Below are 27,380 nucleotides of genomic sequence, written 5' to 3' on the forward strand. Positions count from 1 at the left end.
GTGCAAGACTGTTGAATCACAGATCTGTACTTCTGAAACAAATAACGCAACATATTTTAAGAAAAAAGAAAAAGAAGAAGATAACAGGAGAGGAAGAAAAGGGGAGTATGTCAGAGGGGGAGATGAACCATGAGAGATGATGGACTCTGAAAAACAAACTGAGGGTTCTAGAGGGGAGGGGGGTAGGGGGATGGGTTAGCCTGGTGATGGGTATTGAGGAGGGCACGTTCTGCATGGAGCACTGGGTGTTATGAACAAACAATGAATCATGGAACACTGCACCAAAAACTAATGATGTAATATATGGTGATTAACATAACAATAAAAAATTAAAAAAAAATAAAATGCTATAGAAATACCAGCTGATATTATCATAATAGATTTCTCACAAAGTATTGGTTTTCTAAAATACTGGTATGTTCCAGTTAGAGTAAGATAAACCTAGTAACAGAATAAAAAGCAAAATCTGTTAAAAAATATACAGTTGAATATGTATATAACATATCTATTTTTTGAGTTTTTTCAATTGACATCAATTATAGCTTTAATAGTTGAAATAGTTTTACTTAAAGGTGCAGTTCATTCATCTGTAGTCCACCTAATTATGTGGGCCAGAAAAATAAAGTATAATTCTATTGGGCAGGTATTTAAAACAAAAACAACAACAAAAATTTAAATGCTGAGTATGTATAAGTCCCATTTCACATGCTGAGAAATTGAGAAAGATTTTTTTTTCATGATCAACTAACAGGATATCAAATAGTTCTTTTCCTGCTGTCTTGGGATTTCAGCTAATGCCCCATTCTCAAGAGAAGTATACTGAAACATCCTCAGAATTATTACAAGGTGGTCAGACCAGTCCCATGACCCTTCTGCCATCATCCATCCCCAGCAAAGAGGGGACAACTAGCAATTCTAAAATAATTGAAAAGAAGGATCAAGGAACACAGCTGTGGGACTAATGGGGAATGTTGGGGTGATTCATCGCCTTCTCCAGGTGGAAAGTGGAGGTTGGGGAGAGCTCCCCCTACCCCAAGCCAAATGAGGACAACTCCAGGAGAACCCACTCCAGAAGAACCTGTTCCAGAAGAGCCAAAAGGAGGGGAAACATGCACATGACAACAACTACCTGCTTCCCCATGGAGAATTCTGAAGGCCTCAAGCTGGGCCACATTGTGACTTATGTGGCCTTGGGCACTTTGCCTTCCTGGGTCACTCCCACCATAACACTATCAATATTACATATTATTTTTGATATAACTTTAAATACTTCGATATTTTTTCTCTGTTTTAGAAAAAAGTCAATAGATTTTCATGGTTTCTGAAAATTTTATTTTTTTCTGATGTGAGAAAAAATTAAAACATTTCTCATGACCTCAAACTTACATTTTTTTCCTTATGATTCTAAGAAAAATTAGAGCATTTTTGTAGGACCCTGAAAGTACCGTGAACCCAAACCACTGTGCCTTCTGTGCCTAATGGACACATTCCTCCCTTGCTGGAGGGACCCATGACAGTGGGGAGGGACTGCATTCACAAGGACACTATTCCATGTGGTGAGCCTGTGTGAACTGTGTCCCATGAGACACAGTAGGTATCTTAACAGAAGCTGTGTTAATGGGAGCTGGCCCGAGAGGCTGAGCTATTGGTGCAAGGTGACAGAATAAGAGGCCATGTTTGGCGACAACAGTAGAAGAAAATTGTGCCTCCTCGTTTGTAGCCCCATCAAGCTCAGCTCAGTCCGTCAGCTGGCTACAGTTACAAAGTGTGTCATTGGCAAAACTCGAAGTGAGTCCGCAGTGAGAACATTCTACTTCTTCTCTAGGACATGCAAACATTTTCACAGTTCTAAATTCTGACTTTAGATTTATGTTACTACATTGAAGCTTCCTTTCATCAACTTTGAAAACGAAAAGAATGAGGAAGTATTTTATGTACTGATTTAGAAAGATCTTCAAGATATAATATTAAGTGAAAAGACAAGGAACAGAATGATATGTGCTGCCATGTGTGTTTAAAAGGAAAGGAAAGAACACACAGGTATCCAAAGGAAGAGACAAAGGCCAGCTGCTTTCCTTCCCTCCCTTCCCGGCTTCAGGGCTTGCTTACCTCCTGGTCTAGGGCTCCTTCTGGGTGCCCCCTTTCATAGCAACATGTCTCCTCCCCATCTGGTCAGATGCAGTAATAGCTCTCAACTATTGTTAGTATCTGAGGGCAGTACTATTATTATTATCCCATTTGATAAATTAGGACACTGAGGCACAGTGATGAAGCCAGAATTTCAGTCTACATGTTTTCACTTAAGCTCAGGCTCTTTTAAGTCCAGCAGAGTGCTACTCACAAAATATTAAGTTAACACTCAAAACCTATATATTAAAATTATATGATAGATGCCAAATGTTATAGGGAAAATAACATGGTACCAGGAGAGAGAATAACACAAAGACACTACTTCGTTAGTGGGGGCAGGAGGGTGGAGTCGAGGCAAGGCCTTTGTGAAAAGGTAGCATTTGAGCTGACACTCACAGGAGGATGGTTGCTAGAGGGGCTGGGATGAAGGACCAGCATATCTTGGGCCCCGTGCAGAGCCTCCTGAGGAGGGAGAGAGCTCAGTGCAGCCGGAAGGGAGGCTGACTAGAGCAGCACGACTGGAGCACAGCATGAGGGAAAAGAGGAAGGCGTGGGGTGAGTCTGGAAAGGTGGTAGGGGCCACTGAGGGCCAGGGGGGCCAAGCGGGCCAAATGAAGGAGCTCAGCTCCTCTTGGAGCATCAGGAAGCCCTTGGAGAGAAATGGTGTGCTCTAACTCAGGTTTTAGGAACACCACCATGGCTATAGCATAACAGCGTGATTTGAGGTGGGAATGTGGACAGAAGAATGGACAATGGTGGAAGCTGAGAAGTTAGCAGTTTATTGCAGAAGGTCTGGTGAGAGCGGATGGAAGCTTGAACCTTGACACTGTAGTGAAACTGGGAAAAAGTGGTCAGATTTCAGGTATATTTTAGAGGTCAAATCAACAGGACTGGACAGCAGGTGGGATGTGTGTGGTGGGAGAGAAGGACGTGTCCGAAGGCATTCCTGGTGTTGTGTATACCAAACAGACTCAGTTAGCCATCCAATATCGTTTCTGGATTAAGAAGGATCAGTCTCTGGCCGATCACAACCCCAGGGCGGGAGGACTGGATATCCTGTTAAGCAGAAACAGTACAAAGTGTTGTGTTAACATCACCACATTATAGAATAAGTAGACTCTGTTGGTCAGTGAGGATTTCATCATTACTTGTAATATTTTCTGTGGATAAGTATGTTTACAGCCAGCTTAGAAATGAGCCTATTGAACATAACCTATGTATAAGTTAGAATTAGTTGTAGAAAGAGAAATGTAGAAGCTTTACATCTAATTTGTGCTTCCCAGGCCTGTCAGAGAGTTCTCCATGCCAAGAGGAGCCAACACTTTCTGTTACTGTACAAAAGCAAACGTGATTATCACTGGAGGTAAGGGGACAATTTATGTTGTACAGAGATTCTCTACTTTGCCAACTGTGCCCTACTTGATTAATATAGTGATAGAGTGGTTTTCATAAAGTTACAGAGTTTTGCTCCCAGGGAAAACCTTTTAGAGCATGAAAAATTTCACATAAAGTTAAATTTGTCAGTCTTTTTCTTTGTGCCTTCTGGATTTGATGGCACACTTAGAAAGTTCTTCCCCGGCACCAGGATATGTGTTATAAATTCTTCCTTATCTTACTCTAACTTTTTTATTGCTTTATATTTTACCTTTAGCTCTTTAATCCCTCTAGAAGTTATTTCAACGGGTGAGAGCATGAGATCCCAGCCCAGGGCCCCTTGTGTGGGCTTTAGAGGAGTCCTGGAGGCTCCTGCAGCCTATTGACCCTTGTGTGCCTATGTGCATTTTTCTGCAGAGATAGTCCAAAATGTTACCAAATACTCAATGGGGTCCATGTCCAAAGAGGTCAAGGGCCAATGTTTTAGAGTTAGCAGGAAAGAGGCCAAGGAGAGAGCCTTGAAGCATACTAGCATTTAAGGGTTAAGGAGGGTGGAACATAGGACGTGAGGTCATCTGTAGAGAGTATGAAATAAGAAGCTCAAAGGGGAGATGAAGGACGGAAATGCTCCTCAAGCCTCAGACTTGTCACCTATAATCCTGGGGGGCTAATACAGCAGGATGGCTTCAAGCCTGGGCTCTGAAGTCAGACTGTCTGGGTACAAATCCTGATTGTCTTTCTAGCAAGTTGTACAGCCTTGGGCAGGTCATTTAATCCCTTTAAACTTCAATCTACTCTAAAGTGGGACTGATAATAGTACCGACTCATAAGATTGTTATAAGAATTAAGCAAATTTGAATAAAGTACTTAGCGCATAATAAGTGCTCAATACACTCAATACAATATTATTTGCCAATAATAATGGTGGTGCTTAAGATTAATTGAGATAATGTATGCCTGGCACATAGTAGATGGTCAATAAATATTAATTCAATCCATCTACGACACATAGGCAAAGTCATGTTGACAAAAGCACGGAGGTTTTGTTGGAATAAAATGAAATCAGAGGTTCCAGTCAGGAGGCTGTTCCAGGAGTCACAAGTGAGGTGGTGAGGGTCTGCATTATTTTAGGTGAAATGTAAAAACAAAGGAAAGAGCCAATCCCATGGGAAAGAAATTAGTCATAAAACCTGAACCCAGAATGAAATTGGGATTAATGAGAGGGATCAATCAGCTCCGAGTTTGTAGGGGAAAATGGAAGGGTAGTAGCTGTATTGTTACCAGAGATCAGGAAGAAGGTGCTCACATGGGAAAGAGAGCAAACACATCTCAAGTGTGAACTTAAATGTCAAGTGTGATTAGACACCTGAGAAGATGCTCCTTTTGGTGATGACAAAAGACCTAGTTGGATCTAGGGGATGTGAGGGCCCCCAGGCTGCCTGCACGAGTGAGAACTCCCAGGGACATCCCTAGATCAGAATCACTTTCAACAAGGAGCATGTAGACTTGAATGATGTAAATGAGCGAATTAGAAACTCAAGTAAACATCAAGAAAATGGCCTATACTGAAGATCTGAACTTTAGAAAGGGAAAGAGCAAACAAGATTTTTAAGAAGAAAGCTCTGTCATCTAAAAGATCAACAAATGTACCATTTGGTAAATGCTTCGAGCAAAAATATTTATTAAAAGAGCAAAAATGTTCAATGAGTATGTGCTGCTAGTTCCTTCCATGTGAGATTTCTTCAAATTCCTTCCCCTAAAACACACACAGCTGCAACGTTTGGTTTTCTACCAGAGTATCCTGCCTCGGCCCTGAAATGCCAATATTGATAAGTACAGTTGACCCTTGAAAAACACAGTGGTCAGGGGCGCCAATCACACCCCCCACCACCAACAGTAGAAAATCCACATGTAACTTTGAACTCCCACAAAACTTGACCACTAATAGCCTACTGTTGACCGGAAACCTTACAGATAATGTAAACTGTGGATTCACACATATTTTGTATGTTCTATGTATTATATACTGTATTCTTACAATAAAGTAAGCTAGAGAAAAGAAAATATTAAGAAAGTCATACGAGAGAAAAATATGATTTTATAGTTCTGTAGTGTATTTATTAAAAAAAAAAAAGTCTGCATGTAAGTGGGTCCACACAGTTCAAACCCATGTTGTTCAAGGGTCAACTGTGTGAAGATAGCTAGACTCTCCCTTCACACCTGGGTGATCTCCCCTGAGGACATAAAGTTATAATTTTTTTCAGTATATTGGGCATTTGAAGTTCATATTGAAATTTGTGCTCAGGTTTGGGCCTTCGACAACACTTACTTAAAACTAGCTTTGGTTCGAATATTATTTTTTAAAAATTACATAGTAATCTACTGGAAAGCAAAACAAGTAAAAACAATGCACTAGATGTTAGAAGAGGTGGCTTTCGTCATAGCCTGGCCATTAACCAACTGTATAATTTTCAACTATCACGTAATCCTCCATTGCTTACTTTCTGTATCTGGTAAAATAAGGAAGTTGGACTACATACATTCCAAGACCCCTTGAGCTTAAAGAATCCCAATCTGTTGTTTAAAGAAATCCCTGTTCATAGAGAGATAAATTAAAATGTCCTTTGGAAAATTTGGAACTCCGTTTGCCAATTAGGGGTTACTCAGTATGTAGTCAGAGCTTTGTGTACTCAGAAAAATGAGGCATTAAAGGGCCACAGACTTCTAAATTTCAAGTAAGGACATCATGGGAAGAAAGCAAAGCATATGGGTAAGAAGCCTGCAGAGTAGTATGTGGGAGTCATGGCTTAGACTGGGAGCAAGTTTCCTGGCACCTGGAATGATGATTCTAAGAACTAACAGGGATCCAAGTTTTTAAGCTGTGCTAACTGAGGTTATCCTTTAAAGAGCTCCGCACTGAAGTCTAGAACACATGAGGCAACAAATACTAAAATTACATGTTTTCAAAAAAAGGAGTGCCATGCTTATATTACAATTTCTGGATCCCCGTTGCCCTTTGCTGAATTGATGACTGTCTTGGCTTCTTCCTTGTGAGGGAAATGGCCCTGAGCCCTCGTCAGGAGGAGGTGGGGGTGCTCCAGAGATGAGGGAAAGAACACAGTGGTCCTCAGAGAGGAAGCAGGGAAACTGCCCCAGAATCGAATTGCAATGGACGCTGCCCCCAGCAGGGCAGGTCTTCAGTTCTGCGTGGCCTTCTATCCTCCTTCAACTCAAACCCTCCACAGGAAACCCTCTGAGAAAGCAAAACAGCACAGTTAAAGTGAGATCCGATTTCTAAAATCCGATTTTTCTAAAAAGACAAGCTGTCACATTAATCTTAACCAACTCCTTTGAACAGCCCTTTGTTCTCACACAAAATACTTCAAAACATAAGAATTGACCAGCTTTCATATATTTTGTCATCTTAAGTATTTTAATCATTTCTGAGAAAAAATATGTGTTTGGTAAAGTTCTGGGACTCAAATCACTTTAGTGTTTATGGATTAAGATATTTGACCCTCATGAACCTCAACAGTCATTATATTGTAAGATGGTCAGCTACAGCTTTGAAATCTTATTTTTCTGGCTCTCTTACAAAACAAAACACTTAGCAGCATGACAGACAAACAAGAGAGTTTTTTCTCAAGAGAGAAAATACTTTTCACTGTGCAAAAATTATTAAATTGTCACAGTTACAGAGCCTCTTTTAGTGGAAAATGCAATTCCTCAGTGACTAGAAACACGTTTTCCTCGGGAGAATACTCTTGTTGATTAGTGACTCAGCCAAGCACATTGCTAAATGTACTGTATGTACCATCTGATGACTCAAAATATACTATGAAAGCAACTTTGTTAGGCATAGTTGAATGTGTGAAATATGCAGGGACATTTGATGAGCTTGAAAAAACAGAAGCTCCTGTGGAGGGGGGTGGGGTGTAAAAAAAAGCCAAACCAGGACAAGGTACTTACCAAAACAAAACAAAACAAAATAAAATTGCAAGCTTCCTGAGCATTTGTTTTTAGTTCATTGCTACCTCTCTTGGCCATTTTAAGAATAAACTCCTACTTTCAAGGTCCAGTGTATACAAACGATTCTCTGCCATCCAAGATAATTTGGGGGCTCTGCATGCATCTGTTAATGTTTCATTCAACAAATATTTCTTGCACAACTGCTACGGACAAGGCCTCATGAATCATAGAGATCAGGTTATATTTTAACCTTCAAGAATTCAAAATTTAATGGTACATAGGATTAATAGCTGTAATACACTGATAATACAACATGAACATGAGTTAACAGATTCATAATCATAATAATAACAATACAGATTAAACACTGTAGGCATTTAGAGCTTAGTATCATGTCCTTTTCTGATCATTCTGGCTGCAAAAAGCCACCACACAGACCCTATGAGGATTCTATTGCTATCATTGGAAAGCAAGCAGAGCTGGAAGACGTCTGGTAGCAGACCAGAGGAGCCCTCTGTAAAACGGGGTTTCCTTCATAATGCACACTGGACAAAGCTCTTTGCCACATTTCTCACGTGGCAATCTTCTATTGTATCCTTCTTCCTGTGGCACGCAAGTCACAGATTTCCTTCTGGGGATAGCCTGACCTCATCCAACAGGATGATAAAGTCCATTTCAAGGGGGCAGCCCAGCCAACCACCTGGGGGCCTGAGGCTCAAGTTCTGGACATACTGGAGTAAGGTAAGACTTCTCAGCCTTTGCCAGAGAAAAGCAGATGCAAGCAAGATACTGCATTATCAGAATTATTCAGTATGAGTCATGTAACTGATAAACCTGGAGTTTTTCTCATGACCTTTACAATTCCAGATTGCTCTCTATTCTCACTGTAGTAACCTCTCCCTCCCCAGCACACAATCATAAAACTTTGGAGTGGGAAGAAATCTTGGGAGATCAAAATTTTACAGATAAGGAAATTGAGGCCCTAGAAAAGAGAATGATTTGCTTCAGCTCATCATGTGACTAGTCAGCTGGTAGAACTGAGCTCCAGTCTGTCCTCCTTTCTCCCAGCCCCTGCTCTTCCCTGCTGGACCACCAGGACCACCGTAATCTGGTTCACACAGTCTCTCCCTCCCTCTTCTCTCTGCACTGAGCCAGCTCATCTCATCAAGAGTGAGGCATTTGGATCCACTGACTCACCAGCTGAGATAAGAGCTTGCTAAAGGAAAGAAATCCTATCTTGATATGTGGCTTTATCTGAATCCTTGTTAACAAAAAGGAAGAGAGAAAAAAAAAATAAATGGAAAATAACAAAGGAACAAGGAATTAACCCCTAATGAACCATACTATATCATTTATAGTATTAAGTCCTACCTTCAGATTTGAATTATTTTCTGCAGATACTTCCTTTCCCTCTATATCTTTCATGCTTGTCTTAGTGCTACCACTAGATTACAAACTCTCCAGAGCAGGGCCCATGTTTCATACATCTGTGTATCAGTTCCTCTCTGTCTCCCCTAAACATTTTATAAAGTGTTGTTAGTGTTTCAAATGGCCCGGACTTAGAAGAAAAGAACAGAGTAGTCATAGTCAGCTCATACTCCAGGAACTGCTCAGATTATCCATGGATGACCGCATTTAGTCTCACAATAAGGTTATTACATAAATTCTGGTCATCCCCATTATATATACAGATAAGGAAACCCAGACACAGAAGGTGAGGTCACTTACTTAAAGCCATAAGGCTAGTGAGTGATAGAGCCAGGTTTCAAATCAGGGTAGACTTTCCCAAAATAAGTATTTTTTAAGCACTTCATGAGTCACTCTCTTAGCCAACTCATTTACTTAACAAACATGTATTAAGCACTTGCTATTTGTCAAACACTGCTATAGATGAGAAATATAAGGCTCACCAGAAAATGAGTAAACAGGTATTTACACAAACAACTATAATTTAATAGAGCTCATGCTATAAACAAAATTTGAAGAAAACACCCTCAGAACGGGAAGAAGACTTAACTCCATCTGAGGCTGGGGACACTGATCGGGGGCAGCTTTAGGAAGGAAATGTTGGAACTAAGTCCAAAAAGGTATAAGTTTTGGTCTTCTGGGGAAAAAAAAAAAAGACTTTCAATAGGGTCAGTGTCTAGATTTTTTTGTATCTTCAACATCTAGCAAAATGCCAAGCGTATAGTAATTTCTCGAGGTATTTTTCTTCTTGTTAATAAGGATAACATGAAAGTTTTAAATTTAAGAAAATATCCCACCTAAAAGAAAGGAAGAAACAAAGGAATGAAACAAAGAAAGAAAATATCCCACTTACCCACCGACAATAGTACTTAAAATATCTTGGGTTCTGTCTTGGTCAGCTTAGGTTGCCATAACAAAATACCATAGGCTGGGTGGTTTAAACAACAGAAATTTATTTCTCACAGTTTTAGAGGTTGTAAGTCCAAGATCAAAGTGCCAGCATGGTCAATGTCTAGTGAGAGCTCTCTAGCTGGCCTGCAATGGCTGTTTTCTCGCTGTATCCCCACAGGGAGAGAGAGCAAGCGAGCTCTCTGGTCTTTTCTTATAAGGACACTAATCCCATCATTAGGGCTCAACTCGAATAACTTCATTTAAATCTAATTATCTCCCAAAGGCCCCATTTCCAAATACCATCACATTAGGGGTCAAGGTTTCAACATATGAATTTTGGGGAAACAATTCTATCCATACCAGTTGCCGGAGAAATGGAAAGTAAGAGTCAGCTGTGCCCTGAGATTTTTCAGTCTGCCTTTACTAAGACTCCAGGCCCCGAGGACCTCTGGAATGAAAGAACTGGCCTTATTAAAGGAGTCACGTGAACATTTAACAAAGACTTGTTTTTGTTTGGTTACGTGTTTTCACAGTCTTGTGCCACTGGCTAGTTAAACCTCTGAGCTAGGATTCAGCATCCCAAGATTGAAGTTATGGGAGTTCAATAAATATCTGAACTCCCACTGTGGGTTACACTCTTGAGGTAGTATAATAAAAAAGAAGTTCTGCTTTCAAGTGGATGGTACAGAAAATTGAATCATTAACTATAAAAGATGCCAGGGGTAAAGGACACATAGGCAAGGGTTCTTAGTTTTAAAGAATATGAAGACATTCTGAAATATTCTTGGAGGTACAGTCATGCTACGATTTGAAGAATGGTTTGGAAGACTCAAAGGGGAGAAAGAAAAAGGTAAAGAAAATACTTTGTTCCCTTTTTTCATGAAACCAGACAAAATAATCAGAGAATTATGAAAACACCTGTGTCTATCACATTTCCCTGGGTTATGAATATCCAACTGGCAAGTCATCTAATTCTCCTGCATAACTGACTGGCTCTTGCAGTGTGTGTAAGTATATTTCCATAAAAAGTCCAATATATATCAGCAAATTCATCCTGTAGGCCACAAAATAATCAGGCTACCTGATTAACTATCATGGCCTCTTTGAATTTTAGATTTTATTAATACATAAATTGTAACTTTATAACTTAGGTTATATATAAATTATAACTTAGGCTATAATGCTATTATATAATCTTTTTTTCTTGGTGCCCTGAAGATCCTGGGTAACAAATAAGATGCTCGAGAATGCTCCATATATTCCTAATGTATACCATTTTCTTATATGTGATTCTGGACAAATCATATTTAAATCATTAAATTAAAGTAAAGTAAAGTAAATCATTTAATTAAAAATCACTTAATCTTAGGAGTGCCTGGGTAACTTAGTCGGTTGAGCCTCCAACTCTTGATTTCAGCTCAGGTCATGATCTTGGGGTCCTGGGATTGAGCCCCACATTGGGCTCCTCACTCAGTGGGGAGTCCGCTTGAGATTCTTTCTCTCCCTCTCTCTGCCTCTCCCCCCGCTTACCTGTGTGCTCTCTTCTCTAAACAAATTAATAAATCTTTAAAAAAAAATTTAGGTTTAAGTTGCTTTTTTGAAAAAACAATTAGACTATGACTATGCATTAGTTCAGGTAATGCTAGCTACTGTAAGAAATAAACCTCAAAATGTGTAATGAATCAAACAAAATGGAAATGTATTTCTCCTTAGTCATGTTAAATCTAAATCAATTCCCTTAGTTTACTGGCTAAAAGTCGGTAATCTGACCACATCTAACAGCAAGGGACTCTGGGAAATGTAGTCTAGTTGTGCACCCAGTAAGACAATAAGGGTGTGGTGAACAACTAACCAGTCTTTACCACGAAACTGGATGTGTGTGTGTGTGTGTGTGTGCATATGATAATAAAATTTTATTAAATTTTAATTTTTACTATCACCAGAATTCTAATAGACCATGGGTAAAGGATATGATCGAACAATTCACAGGAGGAGATACAATTAGCAGATATACATGGGAGAAAATACTCAGCAGCATTAGCTGTCATGTAAATTAAATAAAAACAAAGTGTCATTTTAGACATTAATATAGCAAATATTTTAAATCATGATAATATCCATGTGCTTGCCAGAATTTGATGAAGCTGGTATAATCATATATAGTTGATGGCCTTGGCATTTGGTACAACCATTTTGGAAAGCAACCTAACAATAGGGGAATTTATCCTCAGTGTATATGTCCAAAAGAAGAAAAAAAAACCACCTGAATAACTATTGCAGTGTTGTTGAATAAAATGAAAAACTAGAATTAGCAGGAACATTTATTGACAGACAAATGGTAGGAAATTTTGATGTAGCAACCAAAATGATAATTATGAAGGTGTGAGCCTGTGACCTTCCATAAATGCAAAAAAAAGATGGGCATGTATACTAATTATATTTTATTATTTTGGTTATATTGGATATATAAAATTTGTATTCTAAAAAAGGTACAAATTTCCAGTTAGAAGATGAGTAAGTTCTGGGCATGTAATAGACATGTGGTGACTACAGTTAACAGAATTGTATTTATAATTGAAAGTTATGAAGAGAGAAAAATCTCATAAGTTCTCATGATAAGAAAAAAAGGTAACCCTGAGGTGATGCATGTGTTCTAGCCTTACTGAAGTAATCACTTTGCAATATATGCTTATCCTTGTGCAGGGGCCATGCTACCTCCTCTGTATCATTCCAATTTTAGTATATGTGCTGCCCAAGTGAGCACTATACTTTTTTCTAAAGATTTTATTTATTTATTCATGAGAGAGAGAGAGGGAGGCAGGGGGAGAGGGAGAAGCAGGCTCTCCATGGAGCAGGGAACCCAATGCGGCACTTGATCCCAGGACCCTGGGATCATGACCTGAGCCAAAGGCAGACACTTAACCTACTGAGCCGGCCAGGCGCCCCGCGAGCACTATACTTATATCAAATAATCATGTTGCACACCTTAAACTCACACAATCAATTATATCTCGATAAAGCTGGAAAAAAACAAAAGCGACTTGCCTTGCAAACCCCACATATAATAACAAAGTGACAAATCCGTTCTACAAAACTTTGATTTGGTCTGTCTCTCTCTGCTCAAAATAACATGCTGTGACTTCTCAGTAAAAATACATTTTAAGAAACCTTGATTTTTTTGTATTTTGGCAATATTTATAATATATTTTTATTTATATATATTTTTTTAATTTTAATTTTAACTAAGATAAGTTAGTTACAGTGATTTTTTTGTTGAGAAATGGTTATCTAAATACCTACTGAAAATAATTCAAAGTATTTAAATATGAGTGGAAAAGTGTTTTTCTTAACTCCGAAAAGAAAAAGTTTATTTGTAAGAAAGAGGGGGGGAAAAGTGAACAGGGGTTACCTGTAAGGAGTGGAAGTACAGATTCTGAGGGGAAAGAAGACATTTTTGACAAAAATTATACCCTTCCATATTGTTTAAATCTTTTACCGTGTATCCGTGTGATTTTAACAATTAAAAAAATAGTATGTATGCTATGGTAGTAACTACATGTAAATTATATATGCTTATGGATATGTGCCCAAAGGGAAGATGGAGACAGTTGATTTGTTATAATGGTAGAGATTATGTGCAATTTTCCTCTTCCTCTGAAAGTGAAAACAAAAGAACAACTGTCTAAAATACTTTGGGAATTAAATAAAATATAAATAATACATTAATGTATGAATGAGTGGGAAGGTACTGAAACAAAGGGACTGATAAAATATTTATAAGAATTCATATTTGTGTGTGTAAATACAATTATTTCCAAATAGCCTTGACAGGAGGAAGTGGTTCCAAAGCAAGTCAATCCTAGAGGGCATCCTGAAAGAAGCAGACTGTGATTTGATATTAGAAGGGTGGTAAGGATATGACTGAGTGAGAGGGACTCTTTAAATTTTGACCAGCTGTATCCCTGAGAAAACAAATAATCCCCCCATGCCGTCCCTTTCAGGAGATGATAAGGTGCTCCGGTTGTGGCACCCCAACATCAGCACCAAGCCAGTGGGGAAACTTGTGGGACACATGTTCAGCATCATGGAGATCGTAACAAATGAGAAAGATCAACACGTAATCAGCCTCTCCTCTGCAAAGGTAACAGAAAACATAAATGAAACCAACTGCATTTTCCCCTAAAATCAACTATTGGGAAATCTAGAACACATACAGTTTTTGACTGAAATAGCTGTTATCACTGAGAAAAATATTGTCAGTGTGGAGAAGGAAATGATGAGCCACTGTTCCTGCTTGGTTTCTGCTGACGAGGGTGGATGGAAGAACTCGTTTGAAGACAGGCATTCAGGAAGGCAGCGCTGGGAAGGAGCCATTATGGCCCTCCCATGGCAGATGGGACATTTTGGGCAAAGACAGAAAGAGTGAGGCTTCTGTTATAGTGGTTGTCATTAAACAGTGTTTTAAATGTTCTAACCAATATACTCAAGAAAAACTGAGTTACGAATATTAGGTATGAAGAGACTGAATCATTGTATTTGCAAATAATGTGACTGTCTCCTTGAAAAATTCAAAAAGATCAGCTTAAATTTTTAAAATTGAAGTACAGTTGACACACAAAATCAGCTTGAAATTTCAAGAGCAGGTAAGTCAGTAAGGTGGCTCATGACAATAGCAATTTCTAAAAAAATAAATAAATTTCTACATAAGAGCAGTAACCACATCGGTTAAAGAGATAGCACTCACAAGAGCAAAAAATCTGAAATACCTAGAAATAATCTTAATAAGCAATATTCACTATTAATATTAAGGTAACTATGAAGTTTTTCTGAGGTACTTTTATTTAAAAGCATGAACAGAGGGATATGCTGTGTTTCTGCATGCGACTATGGTATGATAAAAGGTATTCTCCATCAAATTAAGCTATTTTTAATGCTATTATTTTTTAATGCTATTCATGATTATTTAAGTATCAGTTTGCCAAGTTTAGTGTTAATGTAAAAATACTGACATACAAGAATATCTCAGAAACTGGAAAATATCATTATAAGCTGGCATTTATTTTCCCTCTCAGATACTAACACATATCCTAAAACTGCAATAAATAGAGCAGTAGTCGTTGCAGAACTAGTTAAGACACATCCATGAGAAAAGAGAAAAAGCAAGAATGAGTTCATGTATGTATGGGAGTTTGCATATAATAAAAGTAGGACTCCAAATCTGTGAGCAATGATAGTTTGTTCATTAAATGTTGGGAAAAGTGATTAACCATAAAAGGAAAAAATATATAATGAGATGATCATTTCATAATAAACCACAAAATACATCCCATATAAAAATCTTAAATGTAAAATATAAAAACATAGAAGTTCTGGAATTGTCCATAAGAAAATACAGGTGAATATTCATATAGCCTTTGAGTAATTCCTAAGCATCATACTGTGGCTAAAGGAAAAATAAATATGACTACATAAACATTCAAACTTTCTGTGAATTATAATAATAATTAACATTTATTGGGGCACCTGGGTGGCTCAGTCTGTTGAACATCTTTCTCTTGGTTTCGGCTCAGGTTGTGATCTCAGGGTCCTGGATCCTCACGCTCAGCTGGGTCCCAAGTCAGCTTGGGATTCTCCCCCTCTGCCCCTTCCCCCACTCATGCATGCACGTAAGCTCTCTAAAATAAATAATAATCTTTAAAAAAAATTACCATTTATCAAATGTTCACCAAGTGCCAGGCACTGTGGCCCATATTTTACATACTCAAACTCACTTGATGCTAATAACAACCCTATAAAATAATTATCACCGTTTTGCATATGTAAAGGCAAATGAGACCTAAGTAACCTGCATAAGGTCGCATAGCTACCTGGTGGCTAAATGTAGCATTCATCATCTCAAAGAAAGAAAGAAAGAAAGAAAGGGACGAAGAGAGGGAGGGAAGAAAGAAAGAATGGAAGGGAGGGAGGGAGGAAAGGAGGGAATGAGGGGGAAGGAAGGAAGGAAAGAAAGAGAGAGAGAGAAAGAGAGAAAGAAAAGAAAGAAAGAAAAAAGAAGAAAGAGAAAGAAAGAAAGAAAGAAAGAAAGAAAGAAAGAAAGAAAGAAAGAAAGAAAAGAAAGAAAGAAAAAAGAAAAGAAAAGAAAAGAAAAGAAAAGAAGAAAGAAAGAAAGAAGAAAAAAGAAAAAAGAAAAGAAAAAAAAGAAAAGAATTTCTCCTTGTGATAAGAACCCTTAGGATCTTAGGATCTACTCTCTTCACAACTTCCCTACACACCACACATCAGTGTCAGCTACAGTCACCGTGCTGTATGTGACATCCCCAGTGGTTACTTATCTTGTACCTGGAAGTTTGTATCTTGTGACCCCGTTCCCCCAATTCCCCCTCCCCTCCATTCAGTAAGTTACGATATATCCTTTCACATAATAGAAATACCATATTGACTTTCAACATTATATAGATGAACAATAATGTGAAAATATCTAAACAATATATTATTTGAAACATAGTGAAACAGTATGTAAGAAACTAAGCCACTTTATTTTTTTAAAGACTTATTTATTTGAGTGGAGGGAGGGGCAGAGGGAGAGGGAGAGAAAGAATCTCAAGCAGACTCCACGCTGAGCGTGGAGTCCAATGTGGAGCTCCATCTCACAACCTGGAGATCATGACCTGAACCAAAATCAAGATTTGGATGCTTAACCAGCTGAGCCACTTTGATGCCCCCAAATTAACCCATTTTAAAGTATATCTTTGACTATCCTGTATTACCAGAGGAGATTAATAAGATGCTAGTGTTTACCTGGGTGCAAGACTGTGGATGAATTAAAAATTTTTTTCTTTTTTTTTTTCTTTTCTTTCTTTTCTTATCTATTTCTTACAGTAAATAAGCATTGCTTTTATAATAAGGAAACTATTTTTAATTTAATTAAGTTCCAAAGAAATTTTAACGGTACTAGAAAGACAGTGAAAGTTTTGAGGCACTAAAATTAAACCACGTTATGAATTGAGAACTGAAGACCCCTCTAGAGAAATTGAAGAAAACAAAGATATCTTTCTAGCAAACATTTAGGCCACTCATGCCCAGAAGTGAACAGACACAAGACATTAGCTTTCCAATTTCTTGTAAATGTAGCAGGTGTATTAACATGATGCCCATACAACCATCACAGCAATTCCAGTTGGCAAATTATTTATATCTTTCCACATGTTTTCCTCATGTGTCAAATGTAGTTTTGCCTCCAGGGTTGTTATAAAGATTAAATGAGCTCATCATTTATTTCTTGAGCATCTCTTATGTGACATGTGCTTCTGGGTTCCAGAGAAGGAACACCGAATGAGGCACTTGTCACAGGAAGTTTCCATTCTAGGGGAAGAGAGAGACAAACAAAGCAGCAGATAAAGTGGAAGACAGCAGGCTAAGTATTATAATGAACAGAAAACAAGATCATGTGCTGTGACTGCAAATCGCCTCTGAGGAGGTGAAATGAAAGCGGAAACCTGAATGACCCAAGTCCCAGGCCCCGCAAAGATCCAGGAAACGAGGAACTGAGGCAGAAAGAACAGCAAACTAGGCACATACATTTTTTGGCTGAAGCTATTAATAGTCATCCCTATTAGTATCATTAATTACAGCAAAAATAACAGAGGGTTTTACACATCTAACGTTCCTTCAAATTTCTTCATAAACTAGCTTTCATCACGTCAAGCTTTAATAAATTGCCGGCCAGTCACATGGCTACTACGCCTTTTGTGAAGCCCTTAAAGCAAATTTCATCCTTCCTCCTGGTTCTGCAGACCTTCCACCTGGATATTCCTTACGTCTGCAACTGCTAACCCTGTACTTCCAGTCACAGGGCTCAAGCATTTCACCACGGTACCACACTGCTGCTGTCCCCAAAGAGCTGACCAGCACTGACAGACCCCAGGAGAAAGAAAGACTTCCTTTCCTTTCCTTAATAAAACCAACGGGAACCATGACTGGCAACTTTCTCAAGCACAGGTATAGATAGCAAAGGTTATTTTTCTTCTTTCTGCTGAGAAGAGAAATGTAACAGGCTTTGATGACTTCTAACAAATTGCAAATGGGTTAACAGTTGCATTTTTTTAATTAATTAATTAATTTATTTATTTATTTTTAATTTTCACTCTGGAAGTGACATGAAGGAACCTGAGAAAGGGCACAGCTTCACTAGGCTGGGGGTGTGCCCTAGAGCAAGAAGCAGTGTCCTGAAACCAGGTGCCAGGTGAATAACGTCAGAGCAAGCCAGAGGGGTTGCCAACTGGCCTGCAGACTGGCTGGATGCCTTCCTGTTGATGACCATGTCTAAGATACTCTCCTAAGTGAAGGTGATGCTCCTGTCTTGCTCCCAGGCAGTGTGGCTAAGGGAACAACCTCGAAAATTGGGCAAATCTAAGTTGAAGTCTGACTCTGACGGTTGCAGGTAGTGGCCCTGGATGAGTTATTTGAGATCGCTGAGGAAGCTAACAGAGTACCTTCCTCCTAGGGTTGATGTGAGGATGAAAGTAGATTAGCAAGTGAGCACACAGCACAGTGCCTGGTATGTAACCAGTCCTCAATAAACGTCAGCAGTTATCAGAAAAGCAGGTGCTCTCCACTCTGCAGAGTGGGGACAGGACTTGTGTTGATCTATCTGCGTTGGTACCGAACCTCCTTTGTGGCCACACAGGTGTAGATTATGGGTGTAGTCTGTGGCATGGGATAGGGGGAGGCTTTCCAAAACCCCATGCGTCCGATGCTACTCAGTTATTTATTTATTTATTTATTTATTTATTTATTTATTTATTTATTTCTATATCTCTATCTCTCTATTTTTATTTAAATTCAAGTTAGCTAACATATGGTGTAGTACTGGTTTTCAGAAGTAGAATTTAGTGATTCATCATTTACGTATAACACCGAGTGCTCATCCCAACAAGTGCCCTCCTTGATGCCCATCATCCATTTAGCCCACCCCCCCACCTCCCCTCCAACAACCCCGTTTGTTTTCGGTATTAAAGAGTCTCTTATAGTTTGCCACTCAGTCATTTATATTCGTCTCGTGCTGAGTACCTGTCCAGTCTACATGGCAGTTAAAGACAATCTCTACTCTCCCTAAGCCCCTGACACAACTCTGCACCCTCCACAAGCTACCTTGTCTTCTACTGAGCTGAGAATGTTGAGGTAGCTTCATTAACTTCCATATTTTCCACCTCAAAATATTTCTGTGTTTTTCTGTATTTTTTGCTACTTTCTTTTCTTTTCCTCCCTTCCAAGGACAAGCATTTCTCTTGCTTCCTAAGTCGAATCCCTGCTCTCGTTCTCCTAGTCGAATACTGCCCCATCCAGCATCTTCTTTCATCAGCCAGTATCTCTTTTCTTGTTATGTCCAATGTCCCTATCTTCAAGGTTCCTTGAAGGACCATTTGGTTCTTATTTATCTTTTACAAAATTTCTGCTTATCTACAACTGAACTGATTTTCCTCTTCAATCTCCTTTTCCTGACTTCTGCTCTTCCTCCAGCAGTTAATGATATCATTTGTTTCCCACTGAACCATGACCAACTTTAAAGTCACTTATAAACCTTCTGCTTCCCCAGTCCCATTCACTGGCCAGTCTCCAAGTGTCTGAAACATTTCTCATATCTGGCACATCATTCTTGTTCCCACATTATGACCTTAGTTCAGACCCGTTGACAGGCTCCCAGTTGAAGGAGACATATTCGAAGGCACTATGGTCCTCCTACTTCAGTCTCTCTCATCTCCCCACCACCCAAATATTACACTGTCATGGTAATCATCCTCTTACCCACTTATAACCTTGTGAGTACCTTCTTACATATCTTCAAAGGCACCCCTAGTCTTATAAATCAAGTTCAAATTCTCTTTTCTAGGGTTTAAGGTTCTCCAGGTCAGGAACCAGATACCTTTTTAGTTTTGTTGCTCCTTATTTGTCTTCAGAGAGTCTAAACTTCACCCAGCTCTTCCCCAAAGTCTTCATGCTTTCCTGCCTTTGTCTGCAATCACTCTTGTTCCATACCCACCTATTCTAGCCATCCTTCAAATCTCAGTGAAATATCACATCCTCCATGAAGACTTCACCAAGAGAAAAATGGAGTTCGTCTCTCTTTGGTGAATAAGAAGTGTGGGTACTTGAAATAGACCAAGGGATAGGAAGAAAAGCTGACCCTTTAAAATGTATTTCCTTTTAGTTGTAAAAATCGGAACCATTTTCTGGCTTTAGCTCTTTATGCTTTCTTTTCGTATGGGATTATTGAAACCAAATTCCAGTTGTTGTTGTTGTTGTTTTTTCTTCTTACTTTTTGGACAACTGGAAGCACCCATGATCGAAAGCCTGATTTTACTACTCCTAGCATTTTGCCATCTTCTGTCCTTGCTTTGCTGCTTGAGACATTCCATTTTGGGTAAACTGTGATTTGAAATACCCTCAAGAGTAAGAGTTACTTGTCTCAGATCTTTCCTCAGAATGACTGTTGGAAAAATTTCTGGGGAAGGTTAGTATATGTTAGGAACCTTCAGCTAACAAAATGTAAGTGACAACTGTGAAGAAAAAGTACACACTAAGATAAAAGAGGTGAGGGCATATGCTTTGGGATCCACACTCAACTTGAAGAGTCTGAAGCAAAAAAAGGTAAGCTTTTTGCTTATGTACAAGCCTTGTTTTCCTTCAGTCTGTAACCCCAGGACAGCTCACTGACCATCTTCAAAAGAAGACCCCAGGAGCACCTGGGTAGCTCAGTCGGTAAGCGACTGCCTTCAGCTCAGGTCATGATCTCAGGGTCCTGGGATCGAGCCCTGCTTTGCGCTCCCTGCTCTGCGGGAAGCCTGCTTCTCCCTCTCCTACTCCCACTGCTTGTGTTCCCTCTCTTGCTGTCTCTTTCTCTGTCAAATAAATAAAATCTTAAAAAAAAAAAAAAAGAAGACCATGTTGATAGTTCTGAGCCATGGGAGCCGATGTGCCTACAAAGACATTGGGGAACCAGCCCCTACATGAAGTTTCCTTTTGTTTGTGGCTATCGTTCTCTAGTTATATAATCTAGGACACTTTGCTGTCATTGCACATTTGCTTAGGTGAGCCATGATGTTTCTGAGTTTTGCCCTGTGGGACTATTTCCTCTTGTCCCCACCCCCATTCCCATCAGCTTTCAGGACCCTCAGACCCCTTGCACAAATACACACACACATTTGCATGTACACACATACATATCCACTACAGTTTACCTAAAGTAACTATCTGGATATATTGTTGACATTAACTTTCATGTCTTAGTAAATATAATTCTTGAAAAAGCCTGACATGGTTGTTTGGCTAGTAAACTGGTTGTATTTCAGAGCTATCCTACTAAGAACCCTGACTTCCTACAGTGTCAGTATGAATCAATATATGAGCCCCTGCTAAGTGCCTCAAATTGTAAGGCCCATCTTTTGATGTAATCTCTGCCCAAAAGGAATTAAAAATCTAGTTGAGTAAATAAGGCAAAACTGCCAAAAATCTCTGATGGCAAAACCTAGTAATGACAAAAACATCAAGTTCAGCTCTCCTAGAGAACTGAAGCTAATTATGAAAGCTGGTTTTGCAACTTGAAATCAAGAAGTCGTGAAATTGTAATCTCAAAAGGCAAGGTTGGTCTGGCAACCTAACAAAACTTAAAATTCTCACACCCTTTGACACAAAAATTCATCTAAGAATTTATCAAACAGGTATGTTTAGACTATTGGACAAAAATTACATATACAAGGGGTTCACTATTACTTTACTAAAAGAAAATAAAAGAAATAAGTCTAACTCTATCAGTTGGAGACTAATTAAAATAAATTATGGAGCATTCGTACAACAGAATACTATGCAGCCAATAAAAAGAATGAAGTAAATTTAAGTAGTTAAATGTGCCCTCACATAGATGTAAGCTCTTTCTATATGTGACCTCATTTAATGTTTGTGACAACTGCATGAGATAGGTTCTGGTATAATTTCCTTACAAATATAAAAACTAAGGCTAAGAGATGTTTAGTGATTTGCCCAAGGTCACAGAGCTAGTAAGTGGTGAAGGAGGATTTAACTGAGCTTGTCTGCCTCCAGAGGCAGTATTACCAACAGTGATTAACCTACAAAGTAGAAGCTGAGAGCCCAGAAGGAGGGGGGAGGTGGGAGAAGGGGACTTTGGTTTTTGTACTGTTTGCAATTATCTACTAGACACATCTAATAACTTGGTAATTAAAAAGTTAATTTTTCAAAGGCATGCTGGCTGGCTTCATTTCATTTCTGTTTGCCAGTTATCACACAGGAAAAATGTGAGAACCAGATAACAAAATTAACCATTTTAGTTTCGCATAGCAAAAATTTTTTTTCTTCTTGTTATTTGTAAGAGCTTAAAAAAATGCATTTTTGCCTTGAATTCCTACACAAGTGACATCGAATGCCTATCATTTGTACTGTGCTGTTTTTATATGTATCTATTTTAAAACATAGTATTTGTCTATAATACTACATCAACCCTCAAAAGAGTCATACTTTTGGATATCTTCAGGCTCTTCCAGTGTAAAATCATGTAGCCCTAATTTGATTCATTTGGGGTCAAAAATCTAATTAACCTTTTGTAGTCACTGGGTAAAACTCAGAAGACCGGCAAAATCCCAGCTTCCCTTGACAAATCAGAAATGCTGAATTCCCCAGGTCCTTCTCTTTATCTAAATGATACTGCAATTCTTAAGATTCTGCCAATACAAGTTTTAGCCCACAGTGTTCAAACTTTCACTCAAATAACTCTTATAATGCATGATAATTATTTGTTGTTGTATCTACTCTCCCGACCACATGAAGGTCTGTTCAAGAGCAGCTGTTAATGTGCTTCTGCTGAACTTTTGCTTCTGTAGCACCTAGCTCGGAGTTCCAGAATTATTTGCTGTATAAGGAATTATGTATGTCATGTTAGTTTTGCACCTTTTTATAATCCTTTTTTATGCATCTCAGGCCAACTCCTACACGTCAGATATTTTGCTCTAGGTCACTCTATGATAAATATCCATCAAGAACAAAAAATCCTTTATTTATCCTTTAAAAGGATTTTATTTATTTATTTGAGAGAGAGAGAGTACAGGGGCGGTGGGGGGCAGAGGGAGAGGGAATAGCAGACTCCCCACTGAGCAGGAAGCCGGATGTGGGACTCCGTCCCCAGGACCCTGAGATCATGACCTGAGCCAAAGGCAGATGCTTAACTGACTGAGCCGCCCAGGTGCTCCCAAAACAGAGCACTTTATTAATGCATTTGGATAATAGCAATTGGTACTGGGGCGCCTGGGTGGCTCAGTTGGTTAAGCGACTGCCTTCGGCTCAGGTCATGATCCTGGAGTCCCGGGATCGTGTCCCACATCGGGCTCCCTGCTCAGCAGGGAGTCTGCTTCTCCCTCTGACCCACTTCCCTTTCGTGCTCTCTATCTCTCATTCTCTCTCTCAAATAAATAAATAAAATCTTTAAAAAAAAATAGCAATTGGTACTGAGTTTGCAAGAAAAGCCAGGAAACCTGGTTGAATCAAAATGATCCTCACTCCTGGCACATATACATGTAGAGTTTTCAAACATTTTTACTTCATCATTATTTATTAATTATTTCTCACAAAGAAAGCTTCAGGGGAGGGCTTTCTATTGTCCTTGCCTTTGATATTTGGGGATTTGTAACTTTACCCTCAAGGCCTTGCAGCCTTGCAATTTTTCCCAATGTTAAAAAAAAAACAATCTTTCCACCTAAATCCTGCATTCTCAATTTTTTTGGAAATCATTATTTTTCTGCTCCTAGGAGGTGAATATTTTTTGTAATTTCAGTGTTACACACATACGTAATATTTAATTTATAATTTACAAACACTCCATTGTGCAGCCAAAGCTTCCTTAGTGGAATCCACTTGTCCTCTCAGATTTTTTTATTTTTATTTTTATTTATTTGACAGAGAGAGAGATAGCGAGAGAGGGAACACAAGCAGGGGGAGTGGGAGAGGGAGAAGCAGGCTTCTCGCAGAGCAGGGATCCCAACGTGGGGCTTGATCCCAGGACCCTGGGATCATGACCTGAGCCGAAGGCAGACGCTTAATGACTGAGCCACCCAGGCGCCCCTCAGATTTTCTTTCTATAGCAACTCCATCTCTCGGAAACGTTGGGCCTTTCCTAATCCCCGCCAGGCCTGACCTGGCTCCGCTCTGTCTCTCAGGCTTTGAAGCACTAATACAGACCGCGGGAACACTGTCAACCCCTGAGGGAGATGAGTAGGGAAGAGGACTGGGATCAGCATAGCCTAATTAATATCCCTACTCCTCTTTCCTCCAAAGTAGCTAATGTATTAAGACCACCTAAAAAGAGAGTCAGTAAATTATGTTTGCTGATGCTGTCCCATTTATTAATTGATTTATCCAGTTACAGTGTGAGTTCTGACTGTCTATGCAGTGCTGCACCTCTGTAAATTCCTACAAGGTCCTGGACCAAGACAGAGAATAAGCAAGCGAGCAGACCTGAACCCAGCTAAATAACCATCCTAACTCAAGAGAACACATAAGACACCAGGGAAACAAATAGCATGTGGTTCCTCTCTCAAGCCAGTTATAGTTTAGTAGAGAAGGCCCCTTAGCAAATCATCATATAACAGTTGCTAATTGCTATTCATGTAGACAGGTATTATAGGCATCTACAGGGAGGATATCTAAATTAGAAGGGTGACCAATGGAAGTTGTCCAAAGAAGATGAGTTTTTGAATTAAAAATAGAGCTACCCTATGAACCAGCATTTGCCCTACTGGGTATTTACCCCAAAGACACAGATGTAGTGAAAAGAAGGGCCACATGCACCCCAATGTTCATAGCAGCAATGTCCGCAATAGCCAAACTATGGAAAGAGCCAAGATGTCCTTCAACAGATGAATGGATAAAGATGTGGTCCATATATACAATGGAATATTACTCAGCCATCAGTAAGGATGAATACCCAACTTTTACATTAACATGATTGGGACTGGAGGAGATTATGCTAAGTGAAATAAGTCAAGCAGATAAAGTTAATTATCATATGGTTTCACTTATTTGTGGAACATAAGGAAGAGACTACGGGCTCTGAGAAACAAATTGAGGGTTTTAGAGGGGAGGAGGGTGGGGGGATGGGTTAGCCCAGTGATGGGTATTAAGGAGGGCATGTTCTGCATAGAGCACTGGGTGTTATATGAAAACAATGAATTGTGGATCACTACATCAAAAACTAATGATGTATTGTATGGCGACTAACATAACATAATAAAATTAAATTAAAAAAATAAAAATAAAAGAATTTTAAAAAAGAAAAAAAGATGAGTTTTTGGATTTTTTCAACTTGGAACAAGTACTATGTTTTTATACCATTAGTGCATATATAGGTGTCTTATTTTGTATAGTCTTATTTTGTATGTATGTACATACATTTGTATGTATGTATAAGACTATTTGTATAGTCTTATTTTGCATGTTTCAATGTTCTCTATGAATAAATCTACTGAAGTTTCTTCCCCCCCCAAGCACCATATTTTTGAGTTTTATCCACGTTATTACATATAACTCTCGTTCATTTATTTTAACTGATGCACAGGATTCTGTTGAATGTGCATTACATACGTATCCAACTTGACCAATGAACATTGGACTTGTTTCTACCCTTTGTGGCTTTGTGATTCTGGCTTTGGTTGAACAGAGATTTTTAATTATAATTTAGTTAAATGTATCAATCTTTTATGGCTCATGCTTTTTGTGCTTATTGAAGAAATCTTTTTCAACTCAAGTTCATAAAGATGTCCTCCTCTAAGTTTTTCTAAAAATTATAGTTTCTTTCACACATGTCTCTATGTTTCCTCTTCCATATCTGTAACCTTCCCCCACCTGGAGCCTTGGGCTACAGTCTAGAAATAGGTCTAGTTCCGGAGCCAGAAGTGGTCTTGGTTTAGTTCCTGGTCAAAGGCAGTGTCCTCCTCACTCACTGGTCTCACAGCTTTCTAAACACTGTGCCTCCAGATGAAAGCAAATCTATAGCTGCTCAGTCTCACTGTTCTGAACTAGAGAGCTACTCCAGGCTCTTCCATAGAACGCTAGGTGCCTCTGGTCCCATCTGCCTGGGGCGGCTCTCCAGCTGCCTTTGCCCAGTCAGATCCTGGGCACACACCTCTGATGTAGCCCCTCCTTCACGTTATGCGTCTCTCTTGCTTGGATCTATAGAGATATGTGTCTTGCTTTGAAGGCTTGCTGTTTCTTTCTGCTTTCTCTTTTTTATATATTCTTTACTATTTCTCTGTGTTTGGAGAAGAAATGGCACATCAAGGCATAAACCTATTGAACGGTGACTCCTTAATTTCTCCTTATGACAGATTTGAGGAAAGAGTAGCAGTTAACTGCACAGGGAGGGATGTTGAAAGGAAATTGTAGATGATAGGGAGGGTAGGTGGCATGCACAGAGACCAGAATGAGATGGAGGGTTTTGGAAATGGGGAGCAGTTTGGTGTGACAATGACAGAAATGATACATGGGACCCCAGGACAGGGGCAGCAGGATCAGCCAGCCCAACAGTCACCCCTAAAATCACACAAAACACCTAAAGCACGAAACACTGAAGAAGAGAGAAATAGGAAAAAAGAAAATAGTACTACTCTACAGAAAACATTACAGATTTTAAAAATCTGCTCGCATCAATTCAGTGAAGAACAGAGTGCTGGTATTGTATGTATGTCTGCTCCAGAAACAAGAAATCTGAGGTTCCAGGAATTTAAGGGTTGTGCTAGAACTGAAACTCAAATCCTCTTCTGTCCCATCCCTCATTCTTTCCAGCAACCACAATTCAGAGCATATACATATACAAAAAGCCTGCCAACCCTGAATGCATCTCAGCCAAAGCAATACAGTCAGAAACAATTTGAATAGAGATAAATTTCTTTGGCACTCCTTGATTCTACTTTCAGGTTCTTCTCCTACTTGTCTCTCATTCTGGATTCTGAACGTAAATTCATAAATAGTCCGTTATACTTGCTTACCCTGTGATACAAAAGACTGATAAGGTTCAATATTTTAGCTACTACCCCAAATTTGCATTTTTACTAGAACAAAGGAAGTAACTTCCAACTGTACAGGTTCTGAGTAATACTAGCCTACCGAGGATCTGCATTTGAGGCCAAACTCCTTACCAGTGTTCCCTAAATCACATGACTTAGACATGTTTATGCTCCTACATATAAGAATCAAACTGCTTTTGCAACAGTGAGGTTTTGAACTCAATTACAAGTGTCTCAAGAAGTCAGGATCTCCCTGTTAACAAAACTACTTAAAGTTTTATATCTAGTTCTACAGTGATCACTCAATTACTCAAAAAATATTCCAATTTAATAGGCTAATAATGACAATTACAAAGTGAAAATATTATTTAAGGATGCATGCTAGAAAACATCACCTTGATCAAATCACACTTCTTTCTGAAATTCAATCACACTACAACTTGCTTACAAAAACAGAATAATGAAGACTAAAATGGACCAGTTATT

At 39.0% G+C, this 27,380-nt stretch overlaps 1 protein-coding gene and 1 non-coding gene across 7 annotated transcripts in view; one reads left to right on the forward strand and one right to left on the reverse strand.

The window, feature by feature from the left end:
- WDR64 (WD repeat domain 64) overlaps positions 1-27,380 on the forward strand; it is a 153,832-nt gene that overhangs the window by 52,203 nt on the left and 74,249 nt on the right. For all 6 annotated transcript variants that reach the window (XR_003523036.2, XM_027611248.2, XM_027611249.2 and 3 more), the window contains 2 exons: positions 3,414-3,493; positions 13,833-13,972. Coding sequence is in view for 5 of the 6 variants with exons in the window: in XM_027611248.2 (XP_027467049.2) it covers positions 3,414-3,493; positions 13,833-13,972 (220 nt within the window). In the remaining variant the exon portion in view is untranslated. The remainder of the gene's footprint in view (positions 1-3,413; positions 3,494-13,832; positions 13,973-27,380) is intronic.
- LOC113933762 lies at positions 12,492-12,595 on the reverse strand. The gene has a single exon (XR_003523465.1). It is a non-coding gene; the product is annotated as a U6 spliceosomal RNA (small nuclear RNA).

This window comes from Zalophus californianus, chromosome 10, assembly GCF_009762305.2.
Source record: "Zalophus californianus isolate mZalCal1 chromosome 10, mZalCal1.pri.v2, whole genome shotgun sequence".
In the NCBI taxonomy this organism is placed as follows: domain Eukaryota; kingdom Metazoa; phylum Chordata; class Mammalia; order Carnivora; family Otariidae; genus Zalophus; species Zalophus californianus.